General features: G+C 42.8%; 1 protein-coding gene across 9 annotated transcripts in view; it reads left to right on the forward strand.

Annotated features, from left to right (window-relative positions):
- Positions 1-26,889, forward strand: part of KIF13A (kinesin family member 13A) — a 122,448-nt gene that overhangs the window by 86,497 nt on the left and 9,062 nt on the right. For 5 of the 9 annotated variants that reach the window (XM_084850186.1, XM_084850190.1, XM_084850181.1 and 2 more), the window contains 12 exons: positions 1,362-1,461; positions 1,813-1,939; positions 8,800-8,855; positions 9,677-9,801; positions 11,365-11,541; positions 13,602-13,694; positions 13,886-14,038; positions 14,434-14,511; positions 15,287-15,331; positions 15,961-16,072; positions 22,960-23,108; positions 23,551-23,655. In XM_084850186.1, the coding sequence (XP_084706312.1) occupies positions 1,362-1,461; positions 1,813-1,939; positions 8,800-8,855; positions 9,677-9,801; positions 11,365-11,541; positions 13,602-13,694; positions 13,886-14,038; positions 14,434-14,511; positions 15,287-15,331; positions 15,961-16,072; positions 22,960-23,108; positions 23,551-23,655 (1,320 nt within the window). The remainder of the gene's footprint in view (positions 1-1,361; positions 1,462-1,812; positions 1,940-8,799; positions 8,856-9,676; positions 9,802-11,364; positions 11,542-13,601; positions 13,695-13,885; positions 14,039-14,433; positions 14,512-15,286; positions 15,332-15,960; positions 16,073-22,959; positions 23,109-23,550; positions 23,656-26,889) is intronic. The other 4 variants (XM_084850187.1, XM_084850188.1, XM_084850184.1 and 1 more) reach the window with 1 other exon arrangement.

Below are 26,889 nucleotides of genomic sequence, written 5' to 3' on the forward strand. Positions count from 1 at the left end.
ATTACTCAGATATTGGTGTGATGCAAAGGAGAGCCTATAGACATGAGTTACATAGCAGAAGGATTCATAAAAAAGCTAAAGCTTTATTTTTCTATATGACTATATTACATTTTCAGTCTTTTATGAAATCTTACTGGGATATTACATATAGTTTATTTGTCATTCCGAATTCATTATCAATTTCATTAAATTACAGTGTGGTTTTTGAAAATACAAGTATAGCAAATATTTACTTGATCTGTTAAACATTTTTTCCCCAAAAAGATAGTCCTGTAAACTTTGCCTCCATACTGGTAACAGCCTTAATAAAGTTCTGAATTAATTAACAAGGCTCCCCAATTTGAAACGCAAGAAGCAGCAAAACTAGCACTAGTATAAATTTAGGCATCCCACCAGATAGCTTAGCAGGTTGTGCAGTTGTTCCGGAAACCTAAAGCTCAAACTACATATGATGGCTGATCTATGTTTAAACCCAGATCTGACCCAATCATGTAGAAAGAGGAGAGTGGGGGTCCAAATTAAGGGATTCATGGCTGAAGAGAGCTGAATCCATGCTCCTGCACCACTTAGCTTTCTGCAACCTTACTCCCCAAGCATGCATCTCAGATTTATGGGCACTTCTAGTATTAAGCCTGGCTGAGAGAAAAGTAATTTCAAGGGACAGACTGCAAGGAGTTAAACCGCAGGCAGGGGGAAGGTTTTGCAGTTTCTGTTCATGAGGGGGCCCTGTTCCCTGCTTTCTGCATGATTTGGGCCTATCCAGGTTTAAATATAGTTCTGCTGCTGTCACAGGTAGTTTGAGCCTAAATTAGCTACTAATTTGCTTCAAGCTGTTCATGGCGCTTCCTGATAATGTGTTATGAAGAATGGATTAAACATTTCTATTATGTCAGCCAGCATGATTGCATGATGGGTTTTCGTTTGCATGGGGATGATTTAGTTGTACTGATAGCTATGTATAATGAATTTATGCAGGTTTAAGGGTATCTATGCTGATATCTGTATATTCTTTTTCACTTCCATATGCTACTAAATAATTCTTTGGCCACTGCATTATTTTTCTGCTTAGACCTAAATCACAAATTTACAAAGGATGAAATAGACAAATAGCTCTAACTATGGAACTGTTGATGCAACTCAAGCTTTTCTTTCTTTTTGCTGTTTGCAAGTTGGGCAAGCTTACCTTCTTGGTTGATGTACTATTTAATCTAATGTAAATGAAACATTTACACTTCAATATATCAGTAATCAAGACTATTCAGTAACCTCCAATCAAAGCTGAAAATTGCATAACATTAAATATGTGTGTTATTGTTTGGGGTATGATGCATGTTCAGAAAAACATGCTCTCTTTTAAATAGGAGGAAGACTTAAACTGTGTGAGAGAGAGATGGTCAGAGGCACTAATAAAACGCAGAGAATACTTAGATGAGCAGATTAAAAAGATCAGCAATAAACAAGGTTTGTTATCCTTGTGGTTTAATTTCCTTTATGAGAACTTTGTGCCTTCTTGTTGTTGTTTTTTAAATGAAGAGTCCTACCCTAGCATATTACATTAAAAAAAAACTAGTTGTATTTGAAAATTAACTAATGTTAAAGAAACTCTTAATGAGGCAACCATTGGAATGTTCAGCTCATTATAAAGTGAAAACTGGGTATCCACTTTCAGTGACAAATTCTCATTGGCTTCAGTGGAGCTCACTTGCATCCATTGTAAATTAAAAACAGCCATTTTGTTCTGAAGTACTGAGCAAAATGTAGCTTACAAGCTATGGACCTAGGAGAAATTAAGCATGCTATCTTACATTATAGAGAAAACAGAAGATGACATAGAAAGAGAAGCACGGCTTGTAGAACAATGGGTGGGACTAACCGAAGAGAGAAATGCTGTTCTAGTCCCAGCACCAGACAGTGGGATCCCAGGTGCTCCTGCAAATTGGTAGGTAGAGAGAAATCATTACAACTTGCTTACAAAATACCTTCAATTAATATTATATGCAGTTAACTAGATGATAAAGAATTGAGGGAAACATAAGCTGTATGTACTACAGTGCTTGGTGTGTGTATGGTAAAAATGTTGATTTTTATATCCCGCTATGACCTGGTTTGCATGTAATAGCAATCCATTGGTTAAACAACCCATGAGTTGCCATGCATGAGTGGGAGAGAGTGAGTGCACTGCCTCCTGTGTGTCTGCTACTTCCACTTTTACTCCACAACCCACGATCAACTCCTTCATAAGTTGTTGAGCCACCGTGGCTCCTGGGTATGACAGCTGAACCCAAACTGATGGGCTGTTTAGGGGCTAAACAAGCCAGTGGTGAACCCATGGAAGGAACTGTATCCATTCATCCTTATCCAAGTATATACAAAGTTGTGTTAGCAAAACTTGGCCCTGGTCCTGTCCCTACTACTTTGGAAGCAAAATGGGGCCCCACCCAGAAATACAATATTAGTTCTTCTTCGTGGTTTCTGTTCATCACACATATGGGCTCTGTGCCTGAGGGGAGCCTTGATTCAGGAAATTGCTAAAGCTGAGAAAGTTTTGGTGGGAACCCTCCCCCACCATCTCATCATGCATATCTGGGTGGGTTCCCGCCTATTCCTCAGTTCTTCTTCGCCTGCCAACTGTGGTGCCTCGTTGGGAATCCTCATCTGTTTTAGGACTGCATTTTTGACGGTTTAAGTTGAGATTTTATTCTATCTATATCTTTTCTATTGCTCTTCATCCTGTACATTAAGAATGTTATTTTCTTCTATCGGAGAGAGCGATCGGTCAATGGCGCACAGTCCGCCTCAGGGAATATTGCCTTGAAGGCACCTTTTCGGAAGTGCTTGCAGTATGGGAGTAAATTGCCACCTTCAGATAGGCACTCCCTCTATCTTCTTTGCCTCAGAGAGGGGCACGTGGTGGAGGAATGCTCATTTTGCTAGGAGTTCTCTAAACAAGCCCACAGAATTCAGGCTGATAGACTACAAGCAGAACATTGGAAATGGGCCTTGGCTGCTGTTGAAACCCCTAAAACTGCAATGATGCAGCCGTCTGTCCACCTCCGGGAAAGCGCCTCACACAGGAGAGCAAATGGACAAAGCTTCCCCCTCCGTGCTGGCTCCAACCATGGGCAGGACAGAGAAGCCATTTGCTCCAAGGAGATCTCTAATGCGGTCTATAGCGAGAAAGGTGTCCAAGTAAGCATTCGACCCTTCGTCTATAGAGCCAGAGAAAAATAAGAAAAATAAGGAGAAAGATGGGAGAAAGTCGCATGCGGCACATTTGGGGGATATTCCGCCACCGCTGTTGAACTCGCTGACACTGACAAGACCCAAGACAGAAGATATGTCGATAGCGAGGCTTCTACATCTGAGTGAAATCTGAGATTCCACTCTACCCTGCGAGAGAGGGGAGGATATCACTTACCTCAACACCAGGAATTGCATGAGTCTAGATCTTCGTTTTACCATCTTTGGGCCCATAGAATGGAACCTACTTATGCAGCCCGTCCTCGACATCGATCTCAATCACTGATGTCAGGTTGGGAAAGATGCTTGGAGTGGTCGTTTCCTCCCAGACCTACTTATTACTGAGATGATTGGAGGCACAGACAGAATGACCACTTCTATCCCTACATGGACACGGATCGACGCCATCCTAGATCCATACCGACAGCAACTCTGTCATGTTCCCCTCTGGATGCAATGCCTCAGTCTTGACATCTAGATGATCCTGAACCACTTCAGTAGATGCCACCGCCGTAGCCACCAAGGGCGGTGCAGCCTTCAACCCTTCAACAGGATGCTCTTTCAGCACCTTACGAGATGCAGGAGGACGATGCCCACTTCTCGATCAGGGACATCACCACATTCTGCCACTATCAGTCGGATTCTGCCTCATCCTCCTTGATTGCACCATCATTTCCTTTCCGGATAGAGCAGTCAGCTCTCAGGACACAATTTTACCTTCTGAGGATTTGAGCCATTTCTCTGAGCAAATCTTGAGAATGGCACAATCTTTAGGGATAGAAACACAACAATCTGTCAAATGCCTGAAGGACCTGGTATTTGATGTTGTTAACATGGAGACATCGATGCCAGTTGCTATCCCTTTCCTGCCAATGTTGTTACAAACTGTGAAACAATTGTGGAAGGCACCAGCATCTATGACGCCTACTTCAAAAAGGTTGGAGAGCATGGAAAAGGATGCTGAATTCCTGTTCATGCATGCGCGCCCTAACTCAGTCATTGTTGAGTCGGTACAAAGTCTCTCACACAAGCAGCATTCTGCTTCAGTGGACAAGGGGGGGACACAGATTGGAACTCATGGGCTGCAGGATTTATTCGTCAGCAGCTTTAAGCCTCAAAGTTGCTAACTACCAGGCGACGATGGCAAGGTACCAAATATTTTTGTGGGAGAAAATGGGATCGCTTTGTGACCATTTATCTGATGTCCAGAGAACTAGCATGGGTGTTCCAGGCAGAGGTGACTCATGTGGCAAGACAGCAGATCAACACTGCATGTCATCAGTCGGATTACGGAGCTAAAGCAATGATGGGTGCAGTTGCGCTTTGGAGACATGCCTGGCTTAGGTCGGCTGCGTTGTCTCAGGAAGCCAGGTCACGTATTGGAAGATCTTCAATTTGATGGTGCTGGTCTATTTAATGCAACCACAGACAAAGCTATGGATTCTGTCCAAAAAGCAAAGGCCACGGCCAAAAAGATGGGACTAGCTCAAGCCTCCACTTCATACAAGCCTCGCTGCTTTTCAACAGCAAAGGCAACAGGGAGAACGGTACCAATGACATCAGGGTCAGCATTCCTCTGTCCTGAGGAGGCTGTACCCTTCATCAGTGTTCGGTTCCATTTGTCGCAAGTCTGATCCTGGCAGCAAAAATCATCTTTGACTTGGGTTGGAAATGCCCCCACTTGCTGACCACTCCTCAAAAATTTGTGACTTGTCTCTCTCTTTTTCTCAGCATGGGAGCAAATCACATCAGATTCTTGGGTACTGTCAATCACCAGAGGATACAAGATCGAGTTCAATGCCCCCCCCCCCCAGTACGATCAGGTCAACGCCACCATTGGATGTCTTGGAAGCAGAGGTAGCATCGGTCCTGCAGAAGGGTGCAATCCAGCAAGTGTTACATCGTCAACATCTCCAAGGCTTTTATTCCCAATACTTCACCGTACTAAAGAGGGATGGAGGGCTCTGCCCAATTCTGGAATTGCGAGATGTGAATTTCTTCCTTACACCAGGGGAATTCCTCATGACCTTGTTGACTACGATACTACTGCTGTTGCAGACGGGCGATTGGTTCGCATCTGTCGACCTCAAAGACATCTATTTCAACATTGCAGTTGCAAAATCCAAATCCGGGGAGTGACTTTTTCCTTACATCGACGATTGGCTCATAGTGGCACCCCTGCGATGGGACCTTCTTCGTTCCATATCCCTTACTTGCGATCTCCTAGCTGCCCTTGGCCTCTACATAAACTTTCAGAAATCTTCTGTGGAACCAGGCCAAACCATTCAGTTTATAGGCGCAATTTTGGACTCCACCCAAGGTCACGCTTTTCTCCCAAGGAATCAGGCAGACACACTTGTGGCCTTGGTAGCAAAGGTCCTTCATGTTGGTACTGTAACCACTTTTTCCATTCATTGGCTGTTGGGACTTATGGTGGCTATGACTGTGGTGGTCCCATTTGCCCATCTTCGAATGAGGAATCTTCAGTTATGGTTCAACGACGTGTTCAACCTGTTGAGCAATGCAAGGCAAGTTAGTTTTTGCCTCCCTGGGAGGATTTGAGAGTCGTTTTGATGGTGGATGTCCCTCAGTCATCTTCTCCCCGGAGTACCTTTCCACTGGGTATCACCTTCCAGGCTGCTCATGACAGATGCCTCACTACAGGGACGCGGGGCACATTGTGGTTCCCTCAAGGTACAGGGCCCCTGGGCAGCATCAGAGAAAGGCAAACACATCAACTACCTCAAGTTGCTCGTAGTCCAAAAAGCACTGAAGGCTTTCGAAGTCAATGTTTCTGGCAGGGTTGTGCAGGTCACATCCAACAGCACAACTGTGGTTTATTATTTGAACAAGCAAGGGGGGATGAAATCCCCCTCTTTAGCGAGACTTACTTTGAACATCCTCAAATGGTGCATTGTGAAGGGAATCTCCCTGATAGCAGTATATGTGTCAGGATCCGATAATGTTCTGGCCAATCTGCTCATTTGATCTTATCGAGCATCACATGAGTGGCAGCTCCACCCTGAAGTACTACAGACTCTGTTCAATCCGTGGGGAGACCCCATAATAGACTTGTTTGTGATAGAGGAAAACAAAAGTATGCTGGAATTATTGGTCAGGCCTCACTGGGGGATGCTTTTCTCCTGACTTGGAACTAGAGATTCTTCTTCCTTTTTCCACCATTTCCTCTGCTAAATTGGGTGCTGTTGAAGGCTCTGGATGATGACACGAATTGCATAATTATCATGCCGTGGTGACTGAGACAGGGTTTGTCCCATTGCCCTGTCGGTGTCAGGGGAAGTATTTCCAACTCCCAGTGAGACCAGATCGCCTGTACCACCAGGACAGCCGTATTCAACATCCTGATCTCTGAATGCTGGGACTGACAACATGGAGGCTCCAGACCCACAGGACCTCTCACAAATTTCGAGGCTGATCCGAGCAATCTTAGAGGGGGCTAGGAAGCCAGCCACAAGATGTTCTTACGCCCTTAAGTGGGAAAAGTTTTTGGCATTTGTGATTTCTAAGAGTTTAGATCCAGTTACTTGTTCCCTCTCCAACATTCTTGTTCTCCTTATTTGAAAAAGGACAAGTTATCATCTAACAAAGTTTACTTGGCAGCCATTTCTGCATCGCATGCTTTGATACAAAGCTTTACTGTTTTTTCACACCCACATATTCAGCAGTTTCTTTGCGGAGTACGAAATCTCCAGCACCCTGTTAAAGCTCTGATTCTGAGTTGGAGTTTCTCAGTAATCCTGCAGGCCTTAACAGTTAAGCCTTTTGAGCCTCTCGCTAAAATTGATCTCCATCTATTATCATGGAAGGTGGCCGTTTTAGTAGTGATAACTTCTGCTTGCTGAGCTAGTGAGCTAGCGGCTCTTAGAGTGGATGATCCCTATATGGTCTTCCATAGAGATAAAGTTGTACTCCATCCAGATGTGCAATTTCTGCCAAAGGTAGCTTTGGCTTTTCATGTTAACCAAGACATTGTTCTGCCTGCCTTTTTTCCATCAGGGCTGGAGTCGAGATTGCATGCTTTGGATGTGAGATGGGCATTAGCCTTCTATAAATCTAGAACTGAAGTCTTTCACAAATCACCAAGACTTTTTGCGTGTTATGGGGGAAGAAAAAGGGTCTCTCTTTGCCAGCTCAGAGATTAGCGTCCTGGATTACCCAGACCATTACCCTAGCTTACAAGCTGGCAAACCTGGATTTGGGCAGAGTGATGGTGCACTCCACCAGGGCCATGGCAGCATTGATGGCGTTTCACAGGGGTGTCTCTGTTCCAGAGCTGTGTCATGCTGCCACTTGGGCAACCCCATCCGCATTCGTCTGCCATTATTGCCTGGATGTGAGGCCTTGAGCCGACTGCTCTTTTGGCTGCGCTGTTCTTTCATCTGTATTACATTAGGAAACCGACCCACCTCTGGTAAGTGAGCTTGCTACTCACCCATGTGTGTGATGCACAGAGACCATGAAGAAGGAGGACAGGTTGCTTACCTGTAACTGTGGTTCTTCGAGTGGTCATCTGTGCATTCACACAACCCACTGACTGTCCCCACTTCAGTGTTCTTGTTATGATTTGTGCCTGATACCACGGTGATTGTTCATCCTACTTCCTTCAGTTTCAAGGCCACCTTTGGGTCTCATCAAACTGAGGGAATAGGTGGGAACCCGCTAGGACATGCGCAATGAGACGGTGGGGGAGGGTTCCCACCAAAACTTTCTCAGCTTTAGAAATTTCCCGAATTGAGGCTCTGTGCAGGTGCAGAGCCCATTTGTGTGAATGCACAGATGACCACTCAAAGAACCACAGTTACAGGTAAGCAACCTGTCCTTTCTGCAAATAATGGGGACAGCCCAGGTATGCAAATATATATATTTGTTTGTAAATTAAAACAAAATGTTAAAAAAAATCTTAAATGGCCCAACAATTACCTATGCGCAGTAATTTCCAGGACCAATGGAATAGTCAGGACAGTTGAGTCACAGAATGTTGAATTTGTCAGTTGAAAGAAAAAAAGGGAGTGGGGAGGAAATCATTATGCTTTCACGAGTACCAGGTTAGAATATCCTGGAGGGGAAAATTATGTTTAAGGAGACCCATAACCTGAGGGTTTTTTTGTTTTTTAAACCTTTCCTCTCAATGTTTATGAGAAATTAAAGGATATAAGATATCTTCCCCACCTTCCCATTCTCCAGAAATCCTCCCTCTCTCACACCACAATAGACCAATAAAGTACTTGGGTTCAGGGTCCACAACCAGCCCCAAACCCACTGAATGTAAAATATCATACCAGGGGAAGGTTTTAGGAGGGCAGGAAAGCAAAGCGGTCCCCCCACCCCAATATTTGTTTGAACCCTGGAACGGAAGGACTCCTGTTGGTGGCTGAGGATGTACTGCAACATTTTATTGTAGGCCCCCACTTGTTAAGTCTCTAGTAGTGATGCAAGTTTGAATTATTCTTTTTTTAAAAAATGGCTTGAGTTTTCCATTGAAATATCTATGCATGTATCTGGCTTATTATATTGATTGGGATGCTTCCTTACTGTTAGGATCCCACCTTCTGGAATGGAAACACACATTCCTGTACTTTTCCTTGATTTGAATGGTAAGTTGCAGCTTGCCAAGGGAGTGGAAGTAAGAATTCATATTGCAGTTCTAGTGCTGTGTGAGAAGTAAACAAAATTTATGTTGGGCCCCTGAATCTAAAGTGACTTCTAGAAAATTCAGTTTTTGCTTATTGAATATATTGAGAGAAGCACAGCTCTTGGGCAGTATAATGTAGAAAGACACATAGTGGAGTAATTAATATTGCTGTGTTATTGGATTTTGGGGTAACAAATTATATTAAGTTGATGTATACAAATGTAAATACGACAAATTAAGGTTAGTCTCGCAAAAAGCACTAGCTGTGATGGCCAGAAGAAAATGTCCAAAATCCATATTAGGACAATACCTTTATTAGGTGAACGCAAAGGACACAAACTAAAGTGCAAGCTTTTGAGTCCTCCAGAACTCTTCATCATATTAGACAGTAAACAAAGCAAAAGTGGGAGGAGGGAGGGGAAAACTGGCTGATGTTGAAGCCATTGAGTCTTCGTTTAGTTAGTCTTAAGATAGAATCTGGGAGGAGGTTGCAGACATTCAATTTAGGCTCTTCTAGGTTCTGTGATGATTTCACACCAGTCCTATGGACTGCCCCTAGAGCTGCTGGGATGAAGAAAGAAACCATGACTATTCCTTCAGTTTTAAAAGAATAAAATCCAGACAATATCAATTGTCATTCCATCCAAAATATTATTTTCAGTGGTGCATGCTTTCTGTGTAATATGTTTAAGATTAGGTTTTACGTTTATTTTACTAAACACTGTGGCAGATAGAACTCTTTAAGGCTAGAACTTACTGTCTTGTAACCTTTTTGTTTGTTAGCTGATGACCTCAGTGCCAATGAACAGCTTATAGGTCCACATGCATCAGGAGTTAATTCAATACTACCAAAGGAGCATGGAAGTCAATTCTTTTATCTGCCAGTTATAAAACACAGTAAGGACGAGGTAAATTACTAGCAAGCTAACCTGGATAGCAGATTTATGGCTACTGTATTCCTACTGTTTGATTTTCATTGATGTATTTCATTTGTATTCATATTTAATACATCTAGAGTGCAATCCTATTGGGATAGTCGGCCGCCTTCGAACTCGGAGGTGGCCAACTATCCAGTGCAGGGTGGGCGGAGCATGGAGGGGATTCTCTCCTCCTCACTCCATCTGCCCTGCATTTGCGACTAGATGCTCGATTTCAGCTGTCTACTCGGGAGCTGATGGAGCAGGGATGGGGGAGGCCAGATGGCACATTGGAAGCGTTGTAACAGCGCTTCTGCCATCCCCTCCCCACTACCAGGAACACCCCCTTTTTGCCCGTTCCATGCTGCTCTTATGAGCACGGAGCCAGGCATAAGCCACACTGCCTATGAGACAGTGGGGGAGGGGGAGGGGAGCACAGTTTCTGGGAACTGAGCTTGGAGCCCTGGCTCCAAGCTTTGTTCCCAGAAACCGAAAAATCCTATGGCCATCTAGGCACTGTCTAGCAGCCATAGGGTTATGCCCTTAATTCTACATCAGCTCTTTGAAATGTTTCAGTATACCCTCCTAACAAAGTGGTCTTTGATTAGGTCTAATTCATGCAGGATTGAGAGACTTCCCAAGAATAAGAATTTTATATTCATTGGATGGGTGAAGAGTTTTTTAAAAGTGTGACTTGAATGGTTTCCTCTCAGTTGCTCAGCTCCCACTCTTCTGGCTCTTCTCTTGTCTTTTCCACTAGCTTGCCTGTTGTTTTGCTGCCTCAGGTGTGACAATACTTTGTCAGAAATCAAACCATGAGCATATTTACTGGGGGAGGAACATGAGAGAGCTATTGTTTTCCTGTCCTGCTTGTGGGCTTCCCAGAGGCATGTGGTTGGCCATTGTGGAAAACAGGATGCTTGAGTAGATGGACCTTTGGTCTGATCCAGCTGGGCTCCTTTGATGTCTCTTTAATAAAAAGTACTATGACTCATTTCACCTTTCCTTACTTAAGATCAGAGATTATAAAGAGCCTCTTCCTCTAATCATTACAGGGCCAATCACATGCCGCTGGGAAGCCTACAAGCAGGACATGAATTCAGTGAGACAAGTTAGTCATTTCAATGGTTCTACTCTAAGCATGACTAAGTCTGGGTCCAACCCATTGTATCCAAATCAGAAAATATTCTTTCTTAATGGGATTAATGGGTTTTGCATGCAGGTAGCTAGCTTTTTACTTTTAGAAAAAAAATCCCCCCGCTGCCAAGTTTAAATAGCCTGAGATGCTTTGTTTGGGTTGGTGTGGAATTGCTTTTGGGAAAGAAAGTATGAGTACTGCTCCATGCTTCAGATTCTTCTCCTGGGCTGTTAAGAGGGTCCATTATACCTTCCGTCCCATGTAGAAATGATTTGCTTCAAGGTTTTCAGTTAAGCTTCTTCTTTCTTTCCTTAATGGTATATTAATTGTTTAGGCATTTCTGCATTTCAGACCTACATTTAAGCAATGTAAGCAAAAAGTTTCCTTTTTCATATTCTACCAAATTGTGCCTGTAGGTTTCAGCCACTGCTTCCTGGGACTCTTCTGTGCATGATTCAGTGCACTTGAATCGGGTAACACCACAGAATGAGAGAATCTACTTGATTGTGAAGATTACAGTCCAGCTCAGCCATCCTGCTGCAATGGAACTGGTGTTACGTAAAAGGATTGCTGCCAATATTTACAATAAACAGGTACCGGATGGATTCATGTAATTCAGATCTGCTTTCAGCTTGATGAATCCTGCTTTGGCTGTATTTTGTTTCCATTTTATCATAGGGTGCAATCCTATGGACGCTAGCCATTGGCTAGGCAGCCATATGATAGGTTGCTTCCCTGAGCACTGACCTCCACCCCCTCTCGCACTGCCTCGTAGGCAGTGTGGATTGGCCCCATGCTCCTAAAAGCAGTGAGGAGCAGCGAAAACGGGGCGTTCCTGGGGGGCGGGGTGGGGTGGGGAGGGCGGAAGTGCCTTTCTGATGTTTCCTGTGCGTCGTCTGGCCTCCCCCACCCAACTTCCTGTGGCTAGACAGCCAAAATTGGCTGTCTAGCTGCAAATGCAGGGCAGCTGGAGCGCAGAGGAGAAGATCCCTCTGCGCTGCTCCTGCCCTGCGATAGGCAGTCGGAGGCAGCCACCTATCCCAATAGGATTGCACACTTAATGGTTTGAAGGAAAATAATCTATGATAATAAAGGAGGATGTGTGTCTAGTTGTCTGTCCGCATTCTAGAGCCAAGACTGCCAAACTTAGGTACTTGAAATTGGCATGTTTACTTCAGGGACCCTAGGGGTGTACAGCTTGGGGTTATTTTCTTTTTTAAATGCATTAATTTAAATACATTGGCATGGTTGAATCCTGCAGTAACATTTTCACTAGAGGCAGAATTCCTAACCATTTCATAGCTTTGCAGTCGATACAGTTTGAAGCCACAAGAGATTAGTAGGCTAAGGGACAAAGTTATACGGCTGCCCCTCCCCTCTTTTGTAATTCAGCCTTCAGGGAAATAGATAGACCCCGATCAGGGGGCTATACGGGTGCACCATATGTTTAAATTACTTAAACCATGCCTAGGGGTGCCAGGGGGCCTATTTTTACTCAGAGGGGCAAGCATAATATGTCCAACTCTGACAGCTGCATAGGTTTGCTTACAGCCTTTGCTATATCAACAAAAGGCCTATTCCTACCCATGTGAAGCTGGCCGGGTCTATTCACTAGTTAATAATAAGCTAAGCTAGGAATTATATCCATGCAATGCTCTTGCATGCTAGGTTTTATTCTGGTTGTATTGTTATATTGTGGTTTTAATGCTTTTATATTTTATATTGTTTTATCCTGCACTTCTTGTTTTTAATTTTTGTGAACTGCCCAGAGAGCTTCGGCTATTGGGTGGTATAGAAATGAAATAAATAAAATAAAATAAAGTATGTTCATCTGTAACCTACACAGGTCACTATAAAAGTAAATACCATTATGTTAAAATCACTATTGTACTTGATCTGTCAGATATCAGTCAGCATTTCACCTGGACTTTGGCTCTTTCTTCCCATCATATGTTTATGGGCATAAGATTTGACTTGTAATAACACCTGTCATGTCTAATGTTTACTCACACTTTACCTCCCTCTTGTAGATCCATTGACCATTTTAATGTGCTTCTTTCCTTTAATCTTCTAATAAATATAAAGTATAGTAATTTTAGAACTAGTGATTGCTATGTCAGACAGATGTCAGTGTCACATTTTTTGGTAGAGTCACATGTATCTGTTACGGCGCATGAAATCTTATTCGCCAATTGCAACTTCCCATCTCATGTATACTTATTTTTTAATTATAGTTTAATCATGTTCTTCTCAGAACTCTCAGTGGCTCTAGGCAATTATTGGATCCATGCCTGTTAAGGTTTAGTAGTGCTACAGTAGGGGCTGCTGTTTGTCCATTCTCATGCAGTGAAAGGGACAGATGTGTGCTGATCCCACATGACAGAAATGCATAATTTTCCTGCGAAGTGAACCTGGGAGAAATTGCTTGCCTTATCTATTTAATATTCTTGACAAGAGGATGTTGGCAAATGAGTTCTATTTAAGAGAGGTGCACTGCAGATGTAATTGAGTTGTGAATTGCTTTTGAAATCGCAGTCTTAGGGTTGAATACAAACAAATATTTAAAAACAGCTGTTTTGTACCATGATTAGGAGCTTGCTTATTTGGTCACAGTATTCACCATGTAATACTGTGTTTAAATTTTTTTTTCTAGAGTTTTACCCAGAGTCTCAAACGAAGAATATCCCTGAAGAATATATGGTATGCTTGTGGTGTGACCTATGAAATAGTGTCAAATATACCAAAGGTAAATTCTACCTTACTTCTGTCAAGAGGTTTAAATACAGGAGAAAGTCAAAGTAGAGGAGAACTCTGCAAACTACTTCTGCAGAATACTGTTTGAGACATTTTGACATGGACTCTGTATCAGGAAAAACTGAATAGTGTGTTCCAGTCCAGTTGTGTCTCAGTTTTAAACATATATAGTTTACATTTTAGGCCACAGAAGAAATTGAAGATCGAGAGACTCTGGCTCTGATGGCAGCCAGGAATGAAAATGAGGGTACATCTGATGGTGAAACATATATAGAGAAGTATACACGTGGAGTGTTACAGGTGGAAAATATTTTGAGCCTTGAGCGACTAAGACAGGTGAGTACAAAGGAAGCTCCAGACCGGCTTGGTATAGTTGTTGTAAAACTATGGCCATTAGGGATGTCTCTTATTTTCGTAGCCTTTAGTGGCTGGCAGACACAGTTGATGGGAACTTGCTTTGGAGGTGTAATTTTGATGTAATGTTCCATCCTTGAACTGCCTTCAGTGACACTAAAGTTATGTAACATTGGCTAAAACCTGATTATGCAAAAGTAAAAATGAATACTATGTATAAATGTACCCTTTATATAATTTTTGAAATGAGTTTCAGATTGCAATCCCATAAACGCTTTCCTGGGAGTGAGTCCCATTGAGCTCAATGTATTGGATTGCAATTGCCTAGATCTGTAACTAGCAGTATATCTCAGTTATCTCTTTCTGTCTTAACACAGGCAGTCACAGTCAAAGAAGCTCTTTCTACTAAAACTCGACACATACAGAGGAGTATTAGCACACCAAATGTTCACAATGTAAGATGTTCTTTCAGGATGACAAACTCATCTATTACTAAAAATGTTAAGGTTGTAAACAAATGTGTATCAGCTCTGATGCTGAAAAAATGGGGAAAGGGCATTTTTACAAATATGTAATAGGATGCTACAATCAAGTCAGCAGCACATTGATATTTATGGGAACCTACAGTTAAGGCGTGAACTGGAAGAATTAGTTGTTAAGCATTAGGAAGAGATTTTTCTCCCTAAGAATAGTCAGTAGAGCAAGGTCCTTTTTTGCAATATAAGCTGCCCAGAGGATATCTGTTCATGATAATAAATAATGGAACTTATAAATAATGGAACTTCTGGTCTTATCAGAACTTGTTTCTTTTAAAGTGTTTTAATTGTTTTAACGTGATGTTTTATTCTTTTATTCTTGCTGTTCACCGCTCCGAAATCTTTTGATGTGGAGCAGTATATAAATATTGTAAATAAATGAATAAATAATATAAGTAAATAATAAACTTCATATAAATAAATTTTGGAAAGAAAATAAAGGAAATGTGGAATATAATTTGTCAGGGATAATGTAGGTGTATATTTCTTTCTGAAATGTAGGATAAACAGTAGATGGAAGTTAAGGTCCTGAAAGTCCCATTGGCATTCTTCAGTTTCTTGTATTCTGAACCTTCAAATGCAGACTCAGCTTAGTAGGAGGTGAAGAGGCTATGGTTCTCCTGTGGAGCCAAGCTAGCTGCTTAGTAGGCTGACAGCATTCATTGGCTCATAACTATTCATTGCTGTGTTTTAGGTATCCTCTAGTCGATTAGATCTTTCTGGCTATGATGAAGATAAGGTATGGACATTCAGAAAAGTGAACTGGTGACTCCTTTAAGGTGTTTGAAAATGTACTAGGTTAGAAATGCCTCTTCTTTCATCTTTAATACAAGAAATATATTATCAACAATTAGGAAAATAACTGTAAATGGTTTAGATCAGCAGTCTAGAGTTTGGCACAGCATTACTGACTGGAGAAAGTCAGGGTAATTTCTGTTCAACGCAGCAATGTTTTTTTATAATGGTATATGGAATCTTTTCAGTTAATTCTCTTGGGTGGCAGCGTGGAGGGCATAATAGGTTTGTCAGGATAGTTACAGTGTAGATTTAATCCATTACAAAAACTCCTAGGAATTTCCCAATTTCACTATGAAATAGTAAAGATTACTGGATGTTTTTGTAATAGATTTTGACAAAAATAAGGCTGCAGTCCTAATTAAACACTTCCTACAAGCACGCTGCAGTGAACTTACTTCAGGGTAACCTTGAAGAGAATTGTGCAGCACTAATTGAGGAAAGCATTATTGATATTAGAATATGTATATGAGAGGGAGAAAATTGACTACTTTGAAAGAAACTGAACTCTGAAAATAGTAATATTTTATTTTGCAACTTAATACTGGTTTTTTTCTGGGTTTATGACATTAGGGTTGGTCAGAAGGTCATCTAGATGTATTAGATTGTTCTTCCAGTTATCAAGATGTATCATGTTATGGTACTTTACCCAGGGATTCACCTCGCAGAAATAAAGATGCTGGTGGTAAGATTGTATTTTTTTCATTTAATTAGGTCAGTAAATGTAGATCAGTGATGTAAAGGACATTTTCCTCTGTTCTACTGCCTTTGAAGTCTTGGTGCATTTGCGAATGTGTAAAGCATTTTGTCCAAACTTCTACAGTGCTTTTTAATGTGCTAGCAGTGGCTATTTCTCTAACTGCTACAACCAGACACTCTATTTGTGAAGAGTAGCTTCCTGGATATGAAGCTCTTTTCATGAAAGTATGTTACCAACCAATCTTGACCAGGCTTTTTCACTTGGAAGAATTCTTATTAAATATATTTCCTATAGAGAAACAGACAAAAATAGCATTACATTTGTAAACTGTTGTCCACTGGGTACTTCTGCAAAAGTATGGCACGCTTTTAATGTGATTTAATGTTTGGCCCTTTGAATGGGAGCTAATGTTTGGCCCTTTGAATTGGAGTTACTGTGAAGAAGAATCTTACAGTGCAAGTAGCACTTAACTGTATTTTATTTAAATCTTATTTTTTTTTTTTTTTAACCTGCCCAGTAGCAAATGTTCTTCTTTGTGGTCTTTGTGCATCACACATATGGGCTGTGCACCTGCATGGAGCCTTAAATCAGGAAATGTCTAAGGCTGAGAATTTTTTGGCAGGAACCCCTCCCCCACCGTCCAGTGTGCATTACCTAGGGGGTTCCTGCTTCTCCCCTCAGTTCCTTGAGACCGCCATTGCGTGCACCTTGAGGGATCTTCGCTCTGTGTTTTCTCCTGTGACAAAGCATTCGTTATCGAAAAGCTGAGGTTTTTATTCTATCTTTTCTCTGACTATCATTTTTATGTAATGTTTCGTGTCTTTTCACCATCGCCTTCACGGGGGTATGGCCCTCCAGGCACCTTTCAGAAAGTGCACCTGCTGTGGGGCCAAATTACCCCACAAAGACGGGCATAGTCTGTGCCTGTTTTGCCTAGGAGAAGGGCACATTGTAGAGACTTGCTACCACTGCAACGCCTTTTCCAAACAGATGCAGAAAAATTCCTCTGACCGGCTGAAAGCCACATTGTGGAAGAGTGCATTGGAGTCCATCCAGAGTCCTAGGAAAATGGCAGAGGCTGTTGTCCCAATGCAACTATAGCCTATAGAATCGGGGCCCAAATCCCCTCAATGCCGTGCTTCGCCAAGTACCCAAGACCTCTAATACCGTGTCGGTCTTTGGCGCTGACACTTGCAAAAAGACGTTCAAAGAAGTTGAAAAGCACAAAAAAATCCACCCTTTCGTCTTCTGGACACAAGAAGCGAAAGGAAACTGCCAAAATGGCTCATGACATAACTCAGGAGCAAGTGAAGGATGCACGTACCGCCCTTCCTGATCCTTGAACACAGCAGCTGCCCCTGCCGTCAGGCATGCCAGTTTGGGAACACTCTCCCGCTCTTATCCGGACACCACCTCGAGAATGCCAACCCGCAGTATCAGTGCCATCAGTACCACCGCCTGTTCCCACAATTCGGCTCTTGGCATTGCCCATACTGATGGTACAAGCCCAGCAAAGAGAGTCCCTCCTTTTGGCTTCCACATCGGAAGGCGAGATCAAAGAGTTGTCACCTCTGAGACCTCCTTCTTGTCCACCTTGGCTGGGGCATGACTATTATGATCTGATGGGATGACATCGAAGGTCACCTGACTCGGCATATTCTATAACATCGTCTCACAGATCATACAACTCGACTAGATGACATAGTCATTGGTACCGGGAGCACTCCAGGTCCCCACACTCAGAATGGGGAATAAATCCCCCCACCCCGTATGGTAGAGCAAGACAATGGGTTGAGTATGATGACAACGTCAGGCAGTATTGTCCTTTTACTGAACGCCTGGCATGGGGGAAAAGTTGCCCTTGAATCCAGCCATCAGCTACCATCTCGAAGGCACCAACTGAGTGTATGTCGCCTGCATTGGAGTCTTTGCAGCCCCTTTCACAGGTTGCCCTGCCCCCTCCTGTACATCAGTCTCCACTGACTTGGCCTCCGGCACCATGGCAATAAAGTATAGTACAAACTCTGTTCCAAACCAAATCACCCCTTCTGCTCCAATACCCCAACTTGCTTTTATGGTGACGACACATTTATCCAAGACAGAGGACTATGAATCTGACTCTACTTCTGAGGTGGCCTGCCCACTTTCACTCTCCTCCCCAGATACTTTGGTTGGGACTAACGAATCCATCTCTCCTTCTGAGGATTTAGGTCAATTTGCTGACCAGATTCTTAGAATGGCGCAAGCCCTAGGACTTGAAACACAGCAGGCCGCTCCATCTATCCAGGATTGTGTTTTTGATGCAGTAAATGCAGAGCCTTACAAACCAGTAGCTATTCCATTACTGGCTACCCTCAATGAGACCATCAGACAGTCTTGGAATGTGCCCTCTACAGTTCCCCCAATCTCTAAGCTCTTAGAGGGTTTGTATCATCTGCAAGACACCAATGGAGAGTATTTGTTTAAACATCCGACACCCTATGCCATGGTGGTTGAGGCCGCTCAAGGCAAGTCAAGAAAAGCACATTCCTCTCCCACTGACAAAGAAGGGAGAAGAGTGGATTTACTCGGCAGGAGACTTTGCTCTTCTGCATCTTTGGATCTAAAAATCGCTAACTACCAAGCGGTGATATCAGGCTATCAGTTGCTGTTGTGGGACAAAATGGGCAAGCTCCTTGACCTTTTACCTGATGACAAAAAGGAGATGGACCATCTCTTTAGGGCAGAAGCACTAAAATTATCAAGACAACAAATAAATACATCACGGCACCAGACAGATTGGCAAGTTTGATCACCCTGTGGCATCATGCGTGGCTTCAGTCATCTGGTCTTCCCCAAGAGACGAGATCAAGAATTGACGATCTGCCATTTGATTGACAGGGGCTATTCAATGCGAAGACAGACAAAGCTCTGGACACAGTCCAAAAAGCTCATACTACGGCACATCATATGGGTTTTCTCTGGCAGCAGCAGCAGCCTAGATCTTGTAGCTGGGCTGGCTCAACAGCACCAATACCACTCTCAATCAAACAGGCAGGGAAAGTCTGTCTAAATTTCAAGGCCCCACAACTACCGCCAGAAGCCTGATAGCAGGGACAAACAGTGCTTTTGATTCCCTCTTCTTCTTCCACAGCAACCACTTGCATTTGGGACACTTCTGGCACAATTCCATCTAGCTTGGCATACAAGATTCGGCGGTTATTGGGGTTGATGGCTGCAACGACGGCAGTTGTTCACTACGCACGTCTCCGGATGAGACCTTTACAAAATTGGTTCATCCGTCATTTCAATGACGTGCGCTCCCTTCTGACATCTCAACAGACTTGTGGGTCCTAACCATAGTACAATATGGATACTGGATCAAATTCAACACCATCTCTCCATTTGGTACTGTGAAGGTGACTGCTCCATCATTGGTCCTTCTGACTGAAGTGCAGACCCTCCTCGACGAAGGGGCGATCCAGCCAGTCCCGAACAACCATCTGACAGCCATTTTCTATGCACGGTACTTCACGATATTGAAAAGGGATGGTGGCCTTTGACCAATCATGGATCTCAGGCAACTCAGCAGGTTCATCTCACCCAGAAAATTCCGCATGGATACCCTGGCGCCTATTCTCCTCCCTCTCTCCCAAGGAAAATGGTTTGCCTCCATCGACCTCAAATATGCTTACTTCCACATCACTACAGAACAGTCCCACCAGCGTTATCTCCGTTTTGCAGTTGGTGCCTGCACCTTCCAATTCAAAGTTCTACCCTTCAGCCTTGCCACTGCTCCGAGGGTATTTATGAAGTACATGGCAGTCGTTTGTACTCATCTCCAATTGCAAGGCATGGAGGTCTATCCTTACATTGCCGACTGGCTTCTGGTGGTGTTTACAAGGTTTCAGCTTCTGAGGTCCATAAGGTGACCTGTGACCTTCTTATGGGTCTGGGACTTTACATCAACTTGGAAAAGTCTCATCTTGTGCCAGGACATAATATTCATAGGGGCATTGTTGAATTTCCAAGTGGGCTTGGCCATCTTGGCTGAGACCAGACTACAAGTCCTAGTTGCCTGTGCCTCCAATATCCTGGCAAGAGAATCGTCCACGGCATACAAGATTCGGCGGTTATTGGGATTGATGGCTTCAATGACGGCAGTTGTTCGCTACGCACGTCTCCGGATGAGACCTTTACAAAATTGGTTCATCCATCATTTCAATGACGTGCGCTCCCTTCTGACATCAAGGACTCCCTCCACTGGAAGTCAGTACCAGACAGTTTGGATTGGGGGCTTCCGTTTCATCAGCCCAGCCCATCTGTGATCCTGACAATAGATGCCTCCCTTTCAAGATGGGGAGCGCATTGCAGATCTCTGATGGTTCATGGTGACTCATCCTATAAATTTTCTCAGGCTGATGGCAGTGGAAAAAGCACTTTGTGCTTTCAAAATGGACCTGAGAGACAGGCAGGTCCAGGTAACATCAGACAACATGACTGTGATTGTGTACTTCAGTGAACAAGGGGGTACCAGGTTGCTTCCGCTACGGCCCCTATGCTCAAAATCTTTGACTGGTGCATATCATGTCAGATAGGCTTAGTGGTGCTTATGTTGCAGGTGTGAACAATGTGCTGGCAGATCAGCTCAGTTGGACGATGCTGACCTCCCACGAGTGGGAGATGGACAGGTCTGTTCTGATCAATCTCTTCAAGCGTTGGGGAATGCCAGAAATTGACTCATTTGCCATTGTGAGCAATGCCATCTGTCCCAATTTCTGCACCAGAGCGGGTCAGGGTCTTGGGTTGTCTTCCAGTGGGAAGAATCTCTGTTCTATCTTTTTCCTCCCTTTCCACTTATAACAAGAGTGCTGGCAAAGATCACAATGGATGGCACCAAAAGATGCATCCTTATAAGACCTTGGTGGCCATGCCAGCCTTGGTTCAGCTCAGGATCAATACCGACGTCTCCCATTGACCCCATCCCTCCTCACCAGGGAGACTGGCTGGATTTGCCATCCTGACCTCTCCACTCTCCATGTGGAGACAGCATGGAGGATAAACTCATTGACATTCCAGTAGCCCCAGCCAGGGTACAGAGAATTTTAGATGCCGTATGAAAGCCTTCCATACAGCACTCCTACTCGAGGAAGTGGTCTGTGTTTGTGGCATTTGCTTGTCAGCAGAGCTTCCACTCTCAGATGGTGCGCAATGCATCAGGTTCTCGAGTTCCTCTTATCCCTTTTTGAGAAAGGACTCTAGCTTTCCTCCCTCAGAGTTTACCTGTCAACTGTCTCAGCGTTTCACTCTCCAGTTGAGGGATTTTCCTTTTTCTCACATCTGACAACAACCTGGCACTCCCACTCCATTCTACAGTTCTGAGCTGGAGCCTTTCTGTCATATTGAAAGCCCTTTCATCTGAGCCCTTTGAACTGCTAGTGATTGTGGACTTACACCTTCTTTCCTGAAAGGTGGCTTTCTTGGTAGCAATAAACCCGCACGTCGAGCTAGCAGATTTTGTGCCTTTAGGGTACACATATCAGCCATATCTCAACTTTCATCAAGATAAGGTGGTGCTTCAACCTGATCCTGTTTTTTTTTTTTACCCAAAGTTGTTTCCGATTTCCATTTAAATCAGGACATTGTTTTGCCAGCTTTCTTTGCTTCCCCATCCACGCATCTGGAGTCGACCCTGTACACTCTTGATGTGTGCTGTGCCCTGGCTTTCTATAAGGCAAGAACTGAATATTTTGTTTGTCACATCGTCTTTTCGTATACTATGGAAGCAAGCAAAAAAGGCCAGCCTTTGTCCAAACAAAGTCTTGCCTCCTGGATTGTCAAGACTGTTGAATTATCATATGAACTGACTGAACTCAAACTGTCTGCCCCAGTTAGAGCTCACTCTACTCGTGTAGTAGCAATGTCTGTCACATTCAACAGAGGGCTCTTCATCCCTGAACTGTGCTGTGCAGCTACCTGGTCAACACTGTTACCGTTTGTAAAGTACTACAAGTTGGACACTCAGGCAAGAGCTGACTGTGCTTTTGGTCAGGCTGTCCTTTCATCTCTTTTGTAATGGGACACCAACCCACCTCCATTCTAAGTAAGCTTGCTAATTACCCATATGCATATGCACAGAGACCACGAAGAAGAAAGACAGGTTGCTACCTGTAACTGTAGTTCTTGAGTGGTCATCTGTGCATTTACACAACCCACCCACCATCCCCACTTCTGTGTTGTACTCGAGTTCAGTGTTGGGCACCAAAGTTTAGTTATTTCTCTTGGTTATGAGGCCACAATGTCAGTCTCGAGGAACTGAGGGGAGAGGCAGGAACCTCCTAGGGATATGCGCACTGGATGGTGGGGGAGGGGTTCCCACCAAAAATTCCTCAGCTTTAGAAGTTTCCTGATTCGAGGCTTCATGCAGGTGCAGAGCCTATATGTGTGAGTGCACAGATGGCCACTCAAGGAACTACAGTTACAAGTAGCAACCTCTCTTTCTCTGGGCAAATAACCTAAAGCTTAGTGAATAAGAACTTCCCTGTTATGTGGCACCTCATTCTTGTTTATGAGCTAACTTATCAAACAGCTATTTGGTCTTTTAAATTACCATGAACATCAGTTTGTGATGGTGCTTGTTCCCATATAAGAATGTATAGTTTCCCTGTTGCATCTCAATCTCCACTGCTATTTCAGTGTACAAACAGCAACATCTTATCATAAGGGGTAAGAACAACATGACCATAAACTATCTGATTGCATGACACATTATGAGGAACTAATACCCGGTGATGCTTTATCTTCGTTTTGTTTTGTGTACTTGCTCATTTATTTGACAGTCGGTGTTAGAATTGCTAATCTATTGTGTGTGTGTTGTTGTTTTATTCTCCAAGGTTGTGTATCAGAGAATCCACAGGCATCAACTGTCAGCCCATTTAAAGTATTTTCCCCACAGCCACCCAAGTTTTTCAAACCCTTAATGCCAGTAAAAGAAGAGAACAAAAAGACCTCTCTTGAAACTCGGCCTCTTCTAAGCAAAGAGGTAAGTAGTTGGAAGAAATTTAAGTACTATTAACCTTTCTGAATCTTGATAGATTTATGTTTAAGTAGTAATTATCTTAACTTTGCAAATAGCTTGCAGCTTGCATTTGTGACATGGAGCATTTATAATCCTGCATTAAAATATTGCAAGTTCTTGCTCTATATTTATTGGAGTGATGCACTATTTCAGATTTTGTCTCCTTTCATAACCATTCTTGCATGGAGTGTGTCTTTTTGCTTAAACGTACGTGTGTGTGTGTGTGTGTGTGTATGTAAACACCTGTCCTGAGTTGTCAATTTCCATTAAACTATAGCACCAGACAATGTTTCATATTTCTTTGCTTGGGTTGTTTTAATAAGGGAACGTCCTGCCTTACTAACTTGCATGTGTTTGATGTCAGTATCTCCTTTGTGTGATGTTTTGTGTGTCTTAACCTTTGCAGAACATGCCATCATCTCAGGTACATAACACTGGTTGTGTTGTACCCTCAGGAAGTAATGCCAGTAGCATGCCAGTAGAACACAATAGCATGCATGAGGAGACGATTGTAAGTGTTGCATCAGTTTCTGTCACAGTGCCTGGTGGTGGTTTATGGGCTCATTCCTGGGTTCATAATTCTAAGACTATGTCTTTGGGGCATTTACACTGCAACTGTAAGGAAAAAAGTGTCTATAAAATATGCCTTGTTGCATGCTAGCTTCTGTGCATGTGACAAAACGCATAATTTGTGATAATTCATTTGATTTGTTCATATATAACTTTCCAGTGGAAAAAGTGGTATTCTCTTGGGTAAGACTTACTGGTAAACATCAGCATTTCTTTCACCTTTCCCATGGGAATAAAACCTTAAGAATTATCAGTGTGTAACAGCATTCCCTGTCCCCTCCTCCCAGCCCCCTGAAAATGCTGCCTAGAGAGCTGAGGGAACCTGCTGAATGGAATAGGCTGTAGTCTTGGGGGTGCTGAGGGGAAGTGAGAAATCCCCCCAAATTGGGGGGAGGCACCTTCTGCAATTTGGAGCTCCACTTAAGGAAACTGCCTCTGCCTGATTTGGAAGGACCTCACCCTTCCCTTCAGCCCACACCACAGGCCACCCCATTTAGCAGAGTCCCTCTGCCTTCTGTTAAGCATTTTCAAGAGCCTGCCATGGGAAGAAGGGAAGTCCATTTCCTCCAGTCATGTAGTTCTGGATCCAACCCAGTGTTGCACAGTTAGCAGTATACAAAGTGTGAATGCTTGATTTGAATGCCATAAAATAATGAAGCAGCAAATTATGAAGATTAGGAAAGATATATTTATTATTCCATAGGCTAGGGATAGACAACATTTGGCCCTCCAGATGTTTTGGCCTACAACTCCCATGATCCCTCAACATTGGCTATGCTGGCTAGGGATGATGGGAGTTGTAGACCAAAATATCTGTAGGGCTAAAGGTTGCCAACCCCTGCCATACACAGTCTCATAATTTCAATAACCCATGAGAAATGTACCTGAGTAGCATAAAGTTTCAATCTACACCATTAGATTAAAATTTAGCAAGATTAAAATTTAGCTAGGAAAATTGTCTATCCAAGTAAAGTTATTTGGCTCTGAATATTTTTAGTAAATGTACTGGGAAAGGAGAATCAAGAAGTGAAAGCAAAGAAATCCTGGAAAGTATTACATGCATGTCAAAACCCAGTGCGTAATTAGTGTGCGGGAAAAGAGATCAAAGTCAAGAAATATTTGACTTGTCATTGTTTTAGACCTGTGGTGGCGGAAGGTATATCTGGATCTACCAGTAGTTCATTGGTTGATTTGCAGTAGACCAACTCAAACTCCTAGTTGCTTAACAATAGCAGCAACAGAATAACACTCTATGCTGCTGAAATGAAGAGAGCTTGCAGTAACCAGGAGTGGATATTTGTGTGCAGGGACAAATTCCTGGACTCATAATTCTTTAATTCTAAGTGTATGTCTTTTGCACCAGGCTCCAGTTGGTGGATCTTTTTTTTTCTCGTAAATAACAAAGTGGATCCCATAAGCTTGAAGGTTGCCCACCTGTGCTTTATACAGTCTAGGTTGAATCCAGAATGTCCCTTTTGTTTGCAAAAGGGGCTGAGACCCAGCAGAGCTTCCCACAGAAGAAAAGGGGGAAATTGTTTCCATTTCCTCCTTCAACCCCCTCATGCCACCTCCCACACAGTTCTGGAGGGTCCCCCAACCCACTGGAACAGCTTTTCAGGCGGCACAGAGGTTGCAGGAAGAAACTACTGGCATATATACTTTTGTAATTTGCTACACAACCACTGGAAGTCTAAGAACTATTTGAGTTTCCACCTATAATCTTGTTGAGTTCAGTGCAATTCCTTATACTCAACCAATATCTTATACATAATAATTAATAATATTTGTTACATATTTGCCAATTCATCGTTCTGGAACTCTTGAACTGTATAGTGATATTCTTGACATACCCTGTGATGGTATCCATGTTGCTTGTTGATGGAAAACAGCTGATACTCTTGGCTTCCCAATCAGCATGTTAATAAATAATAGCTATATGACAGACTTACCCAGCTATGCAGGGAATATGAAGCTTAATGCTTTTTATTTACAAGACAGAGCTCCATGTTGATTACCTTGAGGGTTGTTGCAAGATTAGTGGCATAGTGGAAGTAATTGTGTAAGACTGCTTCTATTTTCTGAAGTCCAGCATGAAATCCAAGTGTGCCTGACTTCCACATTTCCTACTAATAATCTGTAAGCCCTAGTATTGGTTTAAGTCATCTACTAGTGCTTACATAGTCCTTTCCTTCTTCTGTATAGTAACTCTGGAAAAATCTGGTATGACAAGGGGTAAGAACAGAACAGCCAAAATTGTCTAAAGATGATGTAATAAAGCTGAAGGATAAACTTCCTATAGCAAAAGGCCATATTAGGAACGTGTTCAGTGGAATGAATAATAGAAAGCCCTTTGCCCTTCAGTGTGTACCAGTAAACCATTGTGCCAGGTATTCTTGTAACATTTCTACAAAAGTACACTATAAGAATCTGTAAGGAGCCTGGGCAATTTAATGTGTATACAGCTAGCCTAACTTAAGCCCTCTTGGAGCAGCCAGTATTGTAATATGTAATAGTGAGTTTATGGACAGCTAAGTGGATTTGATTATTGTCTCTAGAAACTGGCATAGTTATTGCATTACATTCTGGTGCCCAACATACTGCATTGCTGTCTAGAGAATGATTAGAGAAAACATTGACAGGGTTATCCACTTTGCTATTGGGGGATTATATTTAAAATTATCCAAGTTCCTTTCAGTATAAAAATGGAATATCACTGTGAAGATCTGATTCTTTTCAGATGCTAACAAAAATTAATTTTTCAGGGTACAGAAAACATGTAGATTACAGGTTCTTATTGTCTTGTCTATCTGATGCTACCCAAATCTAATTTTCCTGTGGCTTTTATGTTTTCTCTGAAAGGATCCTTCAGAGTAGAAAAGGGTTGCAAGGATTGTTTCTGTTTTTCCAGGACATTGCCTGGATACAGTGTGCTGACTGTTGATAACTGAGAGGGCCGAGATTTGGAGATCAGCAGAGACAGAACAGGTAGACATTTCACAGAATACGTTTCAAAGATCTTTAGTTGAAACCCCACCTAGTACTTCAGCAGCTTGTATTAGGGTAGAGGTAGGATTTATCCAGTACGTATTCTCATGCCATTCATGTATTATTCCAAGCTTTGTAAGTGGATGATGATACAGTATTAGAAAAATTATTTGGGGAGCAAAGAAGAGTC

Source organism: Heloderma suspectum, chromosome 4 (assembly GCF_057233095.1).
Source record: "Heloderma suspectum isolate Gila_16-S chromosome 4, 16-S_ref, whole genome shotgun sequence".
NCBI classification, from domain to species: domain Eukaryota; kingdom Metazoa; phylum Chordata; class Lepidosauria; order Squamata; family Helodermatidae; genus Heloderma; species Heloderma suspectum.